The sequence below is a fragment of the Thalassophryne amazonica genome, chromosome 3, assembly GCF_902500255.1.
Source record: "Thalassophryne amazonica chromosome 3, fThaAma1.1, whole genome shotgun sequence".
Taxonomy (NCBI): Eukaryota; Metazoa; Chordata; class Actinopteri; order Batrachoidiformes; family Batrachoididae; genus Thalassophryne; species Thalassophryne amazonica.
Genome location: NC_047105.1, coordinates 29,734,737 through 29,746,184, shown reverse-complemented (window position 1 = coordinate 29,746,184; position 11,448 = coordinate 29,734,737). Strand labels below are relative to the sequence as shown.

At 38.2% G+C, this 11,448-nt stretch overlaps 1 protein-coding gene across 1 annotated transcript; it reads left to right on the top strand.

Annotated features, from left to right (window-relative positions):
- The first annotated feature begins 5,211 nt into the window (after nt 1–5,211).
- LOC117506466 (U6 snRNA-associated Sm-like protein LSm3) lies at nt 5,212–8,266 on the top strand. The gene is made up of 4 exons (XM_034165965.1): nt 5,212–5,294; nt 7,056–7,166; nt 7,290–7,385; nt 7,595–8,266. Exons 1-4 carry the CDS (start codon nt 5,274–5,276, stop codon nt 7,673–7,675), a joined length of 309 nt encoding a protein of 102 aa, XP_034021856.1. The 5' UTR covers nt 5,212–5,273; the 3' UTR covers nt 7,676–8,266.
- Nucleotides 8,267–11,448: the final 3,182 nt, after the last annotated feature.

The following is an 11,448-nucleotide window of genomic DNA, read 5'->3' as shown; positions in this document are numbered from 1 at the left end:
AACAGTATCAAAAGCAGCACTGAGGTCTAACAGAACAAGCACAGAGATGAGTCCACTGTCTGAGGCCATAAGAAGATCATTTGTAACCTTCACTAATGCTGTTTCTGTACTATGATGAATTCTAAAACCTGACTGAAACTCTTCAAATAGACCATTCCTCTGCAGATGATCAGTTAGCTGTTTTACAACTACCCTTTCAAGAATTTTTGAGAGAAAAGGAAGGTTGGAGATTGGTCTATAATTAGCTAAGATAGCTGGGTCAAGTGATGGCTTTTTAAGTAATGGTTTAATTACTGCCACCTTAAAAGCCTGTGGTACATAGCCAACTAATAAAGATAGATTGATCATATTTAAGATCGAAGCATTAAATAATGGTAGGGCTTCCTTGAGCAACCTGGTAGGAATGAGGTCTAATAGACATGTTGATGGTTTGGATGAAGTAACTAATGAAAATAACTCAGACAGAAGAATCTGAGAGAAAGAGTCTAACCAAATACCGGCATCACTGAAAGCAGCCAAAGATAACGATACGTCTTTGGGATGGTTATGAGTAATTTTTTCTCTAATAGTTAAAATTTTATTAGCAAAGAAAGTCATGAAGTCATTACTAGTTAAAGTTAAAGGAATACTCGGCTCAATAGAGCTCTGACTCTTTGTCAGCCTGGCTACAGTGCTGAAAAGAAACCTGGGGTTGTTCTTATTTTCTTCAATTAGTGATGAGTAGTAAGATGTCCTAGCTTTACGGAGGGCTTTTTTATAGAGCAATAGACTCTTTTTCCAGGGTAAGTGAAGATCTTCTAAATTAGTGAGACGCCATTTCCTCTCCAACTTACGGGTTATCTGCTTTAAGCTGCGAGTTTGTGAGTTATACCACAGAGTCAGGCACTTCTGATTTAAAGCTCTCTTTTTCAGAGGAGCTACAGCATCCAAAGTTGTCTTCAATGAGGATGTAAAACTATTGACGAGATACTCTATCTCACTCGCAATATCTCTAAAATCAGAACGGTCTTGTCTCAGAGTGATGCTGAAAAACTAATTCATGCATTTATTTCCTCTAGGCTGGACTATTGTAATTCATTATTATCAGGTTGTCCTAAAAGTTCCCTAAAAAGCCTTCAGTTAATTCAAAATGCTGCAGCTAGAGTGCTGACGGGGACTAGAAGGAGAGAGCATATCTCACCCATATTGGCCTCTCTTCATTGGCTTCCTGTTAATTCTAGAATAGAATTTAAAATTCTTCTTCTTACTTATAAGGTTTTGAATAATCAGGTCCCATCTTATCTTAGGGACCTCGTAGTACCATATCACCCCAATAGAGCGCTTCGCTCTCAGACTGCAGGCTTACTTGTAGTTCCTAGGGTTTGTAAGAGTAGAATGGGAGGCAGAGCCTTCAGCTTTCAGGCTCCTCTCCTGTGGAACCAGCTCCCAATTCAGATCAGGGAGACAGACACCCTCTCTACTTTTAAGATTAGGCTTAAAACTTTCCTTTTTGCTAAAGCTTATAGTTAGGGCTGGATCAGGTGACCCTGAACCATCCCTTAGTTATGCTGCTATAGACGTAGACTGCTGGGGGGTTCCCATGATGCACTGTTTCTTTCTCTTTTTGCTCTGTATGCACCACTCTGCATTTAATCATTAGTGATCGATCTCTGCTCCCCTCCACAGCATATCTTTTTCCTGGTTCTCTCCCTCAGCCCCAACCAGTCCCAGCAGAAGACTGCCCCTCCCTGAGCCTGGTTCTGCTGGAGGTTTCTTCCTGTTAAAAGGGAGTTTTTCCTTCCCACTGTAGCCAAGTGCTTGCTCACAGGGGGTCGTTTTGACCGTTGGGGTTTTACATCATTATTGTATGGCCTTGCCTTACAATATAAAGCGCCTTGGGGCAACTGTTTGTTGTGATTTGGCGCTATATAAAAAAAAAATTGATTGATTGATTGACTTACAGAGTTTAGGTAGCTACTCTGCACTGTGTTGGTATATGGCATTAGAGAACATGAAGGAATCATATCCTTAAACCTAGTTACAGCGCTTTCTGAAAGACATTTTGTTATGAACAATAACAAAAATCTCATAACAAACTATAAATGAAATTTAAAAATTAAAGAAAGTACTGTATCTCAAAAATGTTTTTATTGAAAATTATGTATTTTTTCTCAAAAGAAATGACACACATCGCACTCTGTGTTAATGTTCTTGTTCTTGCACATTTTTAAATGTGCTACTTGCAAACACTAGTTTAAAAAACAAACAAAACAAATAACTAAACAACAACAAAGCTATACTGTTGGCTGACCTCTAGCGGTGACACGAGTAGAGCTGCTTCTAGTTAATTTCTAAATAAAATAACACTAGATCATTGAAAAAAATCATGATTTTCATGTTTTAATAATCAAAATTTGCACTGTGCACCACTGTGCTGACCATAATGGACACTGTGTACAAGCACAATCTCATGCGAGACTCTTATTTGTTCATTTTTCGTCAGCTCTTAATAAGATGCAGCCTCACATTTTGATTGAGAGGTTGCCAACTTATTTTAATCTCCCTGATCAGCTTCTCCTGCTGATTTTAAACTTCCTCACTGAGAGGATCCAGCAGGTGTTTGTAAATGGAAATATGTCCTCTACAATTGTTTCAAACACAGGTTCACCTCAGGGATGTGTGCTGTGCCCTCTGCTGTTTGTCATGTACACTGATAGCTGCAGGACCTCTCAGGAGAACAGATTTCTGATGACACTGTCCTCCTGTCTCTACAACAAGGCTCAGAGTCTGATCATGGTCGTGCACTATCTGAGTTTGTTAATTGGTGTGATGATTGAATTTCCTTGAGCTGAATGTGTCCAAAACTCAAGAAATGTTCATTGATTTCAGGCATACAAAAACGGCACACAAAGCTAGTGTCATACACGGTGTAGAGGTCCAGAGGGTTGAATCTTAGAAAGACCTTGGAACAGTGTTTGACTCTCAAGTCAAGTTTGACATCAACACTGAGTCTATTGTCAAACGTGGATGACAGTGGATCCATGTGACGAGGAAGGTCAGCTCTTTCAATGTCAGTGTGAGGATTTTAAGTAACTTTTATCGCTCATTCATTGAAAGTCTGTTAACATTCGCTTGCATTTGTTGGTCTATCAAGGACAAAAACAGCCTGAATACCATTGTCAATGTTTGCTCTAAAATAATTGGGGTCAAGCAGAGAGACTTGTGTTCGTTTTGGGAGAATCAGGTGAAGAAGAAAGCTAAGTGTATTCTCAGCCAACCTGATCATGTGCTGTCCTGTCAGTTCACGGTGATGCCTTCAGGCCACACTTATTATGTACCGATTGGGGAGAGCGAACAGTTACTCCAAATCTTTTATTAATTCTGCTATCAAGCTGCTGAACGCAGACAGCAACCATTTTAAATGACATTTCCTTTATCGTGCATTGTACAAGATATCATGTTACGATTGTTCTTATTGTTGGTATCATTGTCTATTTATTTTTTAACTCCTGATGACCTTACTGACCTTTGATTGTTGTCTTAATCTGGAGTGCTGTTTCTGACACACACTGTGCGTGGTTGGTTGTGTGATTGTTCTGGTGAATGGCAGATGAATTGCCCTTTTAGGGATCAATAGAGTTGTTTGAATTTGAAAATGTGATCAAGTAATCATTTGCCATGGATCTATAATCTGATTACACATTTTCCCAATGTAATCTGGTCTGATTACCGTTCCTTATGTTTTGTAATCTGATTATAATCCTAATTAAATGCATTCCATTACTACCCAGTTGTGATTATAAGTCAGCTGTGGGACTGTGTGTGTGTTTCTTCCTCCTTCAGCTTCCACCGTCTGATCCTTTGTTGAGCTTTGACTCTCTTCTTCTTCTTCTTCACCTCTAAAATCATTTTACAATCCACCATCCTATGCTGTCTAACGACACTCTCTCCTGGCACCACCTTACAGTCTCCAATTTCTTTTATTTTGCATCTCCTACAGAGAATGTAGTTCACCTGTGTGTACCTTCCTCCACTCTTATATGTCACTCTGTGCTCCTCCCTTTTCTTAAAGTAGATGTTCAGTCATTTCCATCCTTTTTGCATAATCAACTACCATCTGTCCTTCCACATTCCTGTCCTTCATACAGTATCTACTCGTCACATCTCTTCCCTTCGCCAACATGCCCATTGAAGTCCGTTGAGTCACCACTCTTTCATGCTTGGGCACACTGTCCACCACCTCATCTAACTCACTCAGCCACATGGGGTGTGCAGCCAGTAGAGGTGGGCGGGTCGATCCTAATATTGATAATATCGATACCAACGGTGGTAATTGATATTGAACGATCCTCGTGTAAAAAGATCAATACTCAAGCTTTTTTCACTCCTGCACGCACTGACTGCTGCGCATGCAGATTCACCAAAGTCTACACTCTGTAAGAGCAGCGCTGCGCTGTGTCACACAACAAGGAGCAGCACACCTTTGTATTGTGGTTTGTCAGCCCTCTACCTCAGGAGATTTTGTTTTAGGTTGTGTTGAGTGATATTTTTTAAACAAAAATATTGATTGTGATAATAAAGTATTTTGTTGTCATGTACACTGTTTAGTGAAATTCTATCCTAGGTCTTTTGGATCCTTTGGATCTATGAAGCTTAAATATGAAAAAGTATCTGTATCAGTATTGATATCGGCGATACTGGGCCTGTATTTACTTGGTATTGGATCAATACCAAAATTCCCAGTATTGCCCACCTCTAGCAGCCAGTATCCGGATAAGGGGTACGGTTGTATCAGGAAGGGCATCCAGCATAAAAAAAAAAAAAAAAAAAAAAAGCCAAAATTACCATTCAGAGTACAAAAATGCTTTAACAACTTTCTTAAAAGAGTCTTTAGTCTATTACATTTTATTAAAACTTGAAGAAATAGGTCAAATAATTCATAAATTTGTGGCATGTCAAATTAAGGTTTACATATTAACGAATAAAAGCACCAACAATTGATAGTTATGACATTTTATAATTACTGTCAAAGTTAAGATTGGTTTTACTAATATTTTATTCACAACACTGCATTGAAGTATTTATAAATTGCGCAAATATGTATTACTTGGAGGGGCAACATCACATTACTTTCCTTTTAAACCAGTTCTTAGCATTAACAGTACTTATCAATGGAAACAATCATCCATAAAATATAAACACGGTAGATAGAATCTGCAACAGAAACTCTGCAAAAGGCGTAATAGACGCGGATCTGGCAACTTCCCGAATCCTACTGCGCAGACGCAAAACTTATGGCGGACGAAGTTGAACAGGTTGGTCCTTTTGTGTGAACTATTTTTGTGTTCGTGTCGGTTTTACCGCGTGTACAATGATCCTGGACGAAGAAACTTAAAGCGTTTAATCAGCTCGCTTTTAATGGTTTCGTTCTGTTGATAGTTGCGTTTGTACAGCGCTGAGCGGCCTCCTCAGCCTGCTAGCTGTGTTAGCATCTCTTAGCCTGTGTATCGAAGTGCTAAACATTAATCCTCATATTGTGCCATTATAACACAGCGAACATCTCAAAACGACTTTGATTAGTTTTCGTTTGTTACCACCATAGTTACTACACACGTGTAAGTGATAAATGTAAAGATTCTGAGATTAGTGGTATTTATTTTGAAGATGTTACGTTTTTAAACTATCTGAATGAATTTATTTATTTAGTACAATTCAATGCATATACCAAAACATGTGGATGAATACATTTATGGAAAACATGATGTAAAACACTTCTTTACATTGTGGTCCAAATAAAAACTAAAAGCACTAAAACAAACAAACAAGATAATTAACAATTATGGCAATATTTAACATAAATTAGCAATACAAACAGGCATAGCTAAAACTAAAAGGCTGAAATTTGTTGTATAATGCCAGAATATTGGTATGAAAATAAAAATGACCTTTTTAAAAATATACTTGCGTGTTGCCTGTGGGGATCCACGGGCTCTAGATTGGGCCGTGTTTATAAAGTGGGGTAGCTGATCATTTTTCAAGGGTGGTAATAACTTATGGAAAGTTTCTAGAATGAATTGGAATGGCGTGTGAGTCCAGAATGCTTTTAGAATCTTAGACCTCAACAGTTTAGAAGAAGAACTCAATCTTTTATTTCCTGTTAATTATGTAATTTTTAAAAATGCTAGTTTACTGTCTTAATGTATTTATAAATTGTTTAGGGCCTTGTTGTCATATACACACTATTTTTTTATCATCACTAGTGTGTTGTCTGTGGGGATCCATGGGCTCTAGTTTGGATAATATTTATAAAATAGGTAGCTGACATTTTTCAAGGGTGGTAATAAATTAGGAAGTGATGAAGAGCACTGTTTTCAGTAGCCATGAGACCATTATAATAATTTAAATATATAATACTATATATGTAATAATGTATATAATAATATACAACCCCAATTCCAGTGAAGTTGGGATGTTGTGTGAAATGTAAATAATAACAGAATACAATGATTTGCAAATCCTCTTCAACCTATATTCAATTGAATACACCACAAAGACAAGATATTTAATGTTCAAACTGATAGACTTTTTTGTTTTGTGCAAATATTTGCTCATTTTGAAATGGATGCCGGCAACACATTTCAATAAACCTGGGACAGTGGTATGTTTACCACTGTGTTACGCTGTGTTTGGGCCATAGCTTAAAGTTGTCATCCTTGCGTATGCCTTTGGGATAAACCCAAACCTAATGAATGTATATCTACATACAAATAGGCACTCTGTTTATAAATTATACTTTAACGTGTATGTCGTATTGTTTTTTTACTTTTTATTTTTAATTTGTATATGACTTGTTTTTGTTCTAATTCATATTTATTTTACATACAATAAGAATGACATTGAATCAAAATATACTGGATCAGGTTCTAATGTGGATTTAATTTGGAGAGAGGATACATACTGTTTTTGTTTTTGGCTGTGAAAATAATCAGAGAGTTGTTTTTTTTTTACTTAAATAAATAAATAATAAAAACTAACCGCAGCATTTATTTAACATAAAAATTGTATGTTTGCTGCAGCAACCCGCGACAAACACTGTAGAGGAGCCGCTGGACCTGATCAGGCTCAGTTTGGATGAACGTATCTACGTCAAGATGAGGAATGACCGGGAGCTCCGCGGCCGGCTGCATGTGAGTGTAACGCACTCATCCTGTCCGCTGAGGGCATTGTTTCAAAATGTGCTTCAGCTGACTTTTCCCTTTGTTGAGTGTTTAAGTTTGAATTTTCCAGCTTTTGGTTTTTGTTTGTTCCAGGCGTACGATCAACACCTCAACATGATCCTTGGTGACGTGGAGGAAACGGTTACAACGGTTGAAATTGATGAGGAAACGTATGAAGAACTCTACAAGGTACAATATTATATTAATAATGTAAAATAACTCCATATATGAAGCAGTCATGAGCTGTACTCAGGCATGTTTCAGGGCATCTGGATCAGGTGCGAGTACAGCCTGAAACGTAATTAATACGGTCACAAGTCCACAAAAGGATTTCCCGTTCTTTGTCACTTTTTGTCTGGTGGAAAGACCTGTACTGAGTTTTTCAATTCCGTTTTCAGTCTACGAAGAGGAACATCCCCATGCTGTTTGTTCGAGGTGATGGTGTCGTCCTCGTAGCTCCGCCTCTCAGGGTAGGCTAACCTGGATCGCGCTCTGTGTGAAGAAGTCTTCAGCTGCCATTCTGATGTTGACGCCATCGTCTTCCTCCTTCACGTTCATAAAGGTCAGAAATGTTTTTGTGAAGGAAGATGATCTTGTGACTTGGTACGTCACTTTTCTTTGTTTATTGGTTTGATTTTTGGACTGTAACTGATTTCAGGCCACCGTTGTATTTACGTTTCAGGTCATGTTTGCCCAGTGGGGAAATCGCCACAATTTTAGTTCATGCAGAAAAATGGTGTATTATTTGAACACTTATTTCCAGTTCCTGCAGGTGTCAGGCGATGTTTGATTCTACTTTCAGATTGTTTGATGGGAATGTTGACCTGTTTATTGTGCTTAAAAAAAACAAAAAGTATTTAATCCATAAATAATTGTCCAGAAGAGTCATGTAGAAATAATTATTTTGTCTGACTCCAAATTTGTAACATTTGAAAAATTGTTTCTTTTCATTTTAGTTGTTTTTTTTTTTTAAGTTGTGAATTGTGATGTTTGAGTGAATCATCCTTACGTGTACTACCATTTCACATATTTTTAATTTGGTTTTGAAATTTTTCATTAAAAACAAGAACTTTTGACAAAGGAGAAAAGTCTTATGAGTCTTAAGTGGAAATTAAGTGATTCTTGAAAAAATATTTAATCATTGGACCAATAGTAGAAAAGCTTGAATCTTCGACTGGACTGGGTTGCTTGACGTGAGGATGTTTCGCTTCAAATCACAGAAGCTTCCTCAGCTAAAATTCTTGCTCTGGTAGTCTGACTTCTGTCTTGACTCTTGTAGAGAAGAATAAACCAGAAGCCAACAAAAGCTGGAGTTTTTAACCTAACCAGACCCCTCCTACCGAGAGTCCGACTGCTATAAGCCAGTGACTAAACAGTAGCTCTAATTAGCACCTATTGTGCACTCTCCTAATGATGGGATGGAAGCCTCCCCTGATGCTAATGAAGTGGCTAAGGACCTGTGTCTGTTTGTATGTTTATTATTGTTTGTCTTTTTTTTTTAACTGGACTGTGAGTGTGAAATAAAGCAATCTCTATATATATATATATATATATATATATATATATATATATATATATAATGTGTGTGTATGTAAAACAGACAAAATCCTTTGTGTATGCAACAAATTAGTTACAGCCAGGAAGCTCCGAACGATCTACAGGGAATCCCCAGCACCAGTTAATGTTTACATATTTCCTTGACTAAACGCCTGACCTTGAATAGGGACCTGCCTCATTTAATAACTAGGTCAGAACTTTGTCTGAAAAAAATAAACGCCTGTCTTAAATAAGCGCCAGACATTATGTGCACTAAAAAGGTTACATTTGGTCGAGTCACTCTTTTTTCTAAGTTTGCTGCAGAGTGGTACCTTAAAATCCTAAAGCCTGATTGGTGCTTCTCCAACTCCGTAACTCCGTGGCCATGCAATGACGTTGATGTCCACATGACCCTTTTAAAGTTCTCCATCGCGTTGGTGGGTGTCTTAATGCAATTTACTAAAAGAAGTGAGTAAATACAGTACCAGCTCTCCTCAGTGAGTGTCAGTGCTGGACCTCATTTCATACCTCTGTTGTGACTGGACACACCCAGCCTGCTCTCTCTGCTACATTTGAGGGGTTTTTAATGGAAATGCATTGTGATGGGGCGGGATGTTTTGTCCGATGTGAGCGAAAATCTTTTATACAAAATCTGGTATGATTTATTACATGGAAAACCAGACAAAAATATTGGGACTTTTGCTTTTGTCTGGTTTAGGCAAGTTTTACTGTACTTTCATCACTAAACTGGCGAGTATGGCCAATGCTGACTTTATAGTATTGTACCTAAACCACTAGATGGCAGTATAGGTCCGAATAATACCTCCCAGACTCTCTTTCATTGATTTTGAACAAATAGCATCTTGTGTACTTGATTAAAATGATTTGATTGGAAACTACCCATCAGATCCAGATGAGTCCTCCAGTTCACTCCATCCAAGTCATTCTAGGATCCAGATCCAGTGGTTTATGAGGGTGACCAAAAGGGAGACCAAAGTCCTTTAGAACAAAATCAAACGTCCAAAGGGGAGATGGCTCCAGGGAAGACCCCGCACATGCTGGGGATTGTGTTTCCTAGCTGGCTTGGGGAAGCCTTGGTATCCCCCAGGAAGCTTTAGAGGATTTGGTAGAGGATAGGGAAGTATGGGATGAGCTGCTTGGTCAGCTGCCACTGCGACCTGGACCTGGATAAGCGGCAGAAAATGAAGGAATCAATCAGTCAACATTCAGCATGCCCTCGCAACTGTGGCAAGCAAAAATAAATAATATGAATCATTTTGAACATTAAATTGTATGTAGTGCAGCATTCATTGTGCTACTGCCCACAAATCAGCATATATAAAGTATAACAAAAAGTGTTTTGTGCTTCTTTTTTTTTTTTCCTCTTTTCAAAGTTACTTTAAAAGATTGCTGTATAAATTCATGCTTTGCACGTGTGGGTGAATATGATTGACTATGATGGGTCAGCTGACTTTGCAGCTGTAAGTATTAAAAAAAAAAAAAAATCTGATTTATACAAATGCAATAAAACAAACAGCCAACAACCTGTAAATGGAGAAACAGCCAACAACCTGTAAATGGAGAATCTGCCCAAACTATCCCAAAACTGCTTCTACTGGTTAAATAAATGACATTCTAGGCTCTCTGGGTCAAAGCATGATGACCCACGTCCACCTCTTCAGGTTCAAAATACTGAAACAAAGACTCCAGAGTGACGGGAAAAACCTGAGGTGGCTAAATCAACTGTTTGCTCCACTCTTAAAAAAGAACATACTAATGAGGAAAAGCCTGGAACTCTACAGATACCATGTGGTGGATGACAGATATTTTATTTATTTTTTATTTTTTTCCTGGTAAGAAAACCCCTTCACAACATTTGGACAGCTCAAGAACATCCTCCAGGAGGTAGGTGGGTCTATGCTACAGTCAGTGTTTTCCGATTGTACCCACAGTAGAGAAGAATATATTGTCAATTAGTCCGCTGTAACCAGAAGTGGATATCAAAAAGTCCTGTGTCTGAGGACCAGCTTCAGGTCTGGAGATAATGCTTTGATCTGGCAGGTGAAACAGGAGGAGTCTAAGGCAACTTGTGGGTGCAGGGAGAATATGTCAGCTCCACACACACAGAAAGGTAGAGGGCATCAAACCTAGGACCTTCTTGCTGTGAAGCAGAAATGCTACTCATTGTGGACATGATTATTTATCTACAGTAGTGACAGGGTTTTCTATATATTAGCAATATTATTATCAAATATTAATGTCTTTACTTTGATTGTTAATGCCTTTACTTTGATGCACCTTTGATCTTGTTTTTGATTCTGTATGATATGCATGTGTGAGAGTTCATGCACCATTATTCTTTTAAATAATCACTCATTGTCAAAGCAGTCATACACTGAACTGTTCAAGTAATAATTAAAACTGCTCCCACGAGAAAGTAACATTTGATCTTTGGCTTAGTGAATGTGCAGACTGTTTTGCTAGAGCTATGTTTTTGCTAAGCGCAGATGTGCATGTTTAACGGTTCAGCCTTGAGGGAAGAGCGGTGTGACCGGCACACTGATTCAGGGCTGGACATTGTTATGGGAAGCCTAGGAGACAGAGGGCTCAAAGCCATAACAGTTTTCATATCAACGTGAGACCAGACTTTGTGTCTTTCCATTGTTTTGTGATATTGTCACTCCTATATGCTTGTATGTAACTTTATTCAATAAAC

Coding starts and splice junctions, on each gene's coding strand:
- LOC117506466 (XM_034165965.1), top strand. CDS start 5,274: ATGGCGGACGAAGTTGAACAG. Junction 5,295..7,055: donor TGGCGGACGAAGTTGAACAG/GTTGGTCCTTTT, acceptor TGTTTGCTGCAG/CAACCCGCGACAAACACTGT. Junction 7,167..7,289: donor AGCTCCGCGGCCGGCTGCAT/GTGAGTGTAACG, acceptor TGTTTGTTCCAG/GCGTACGATCAACACCTCAA.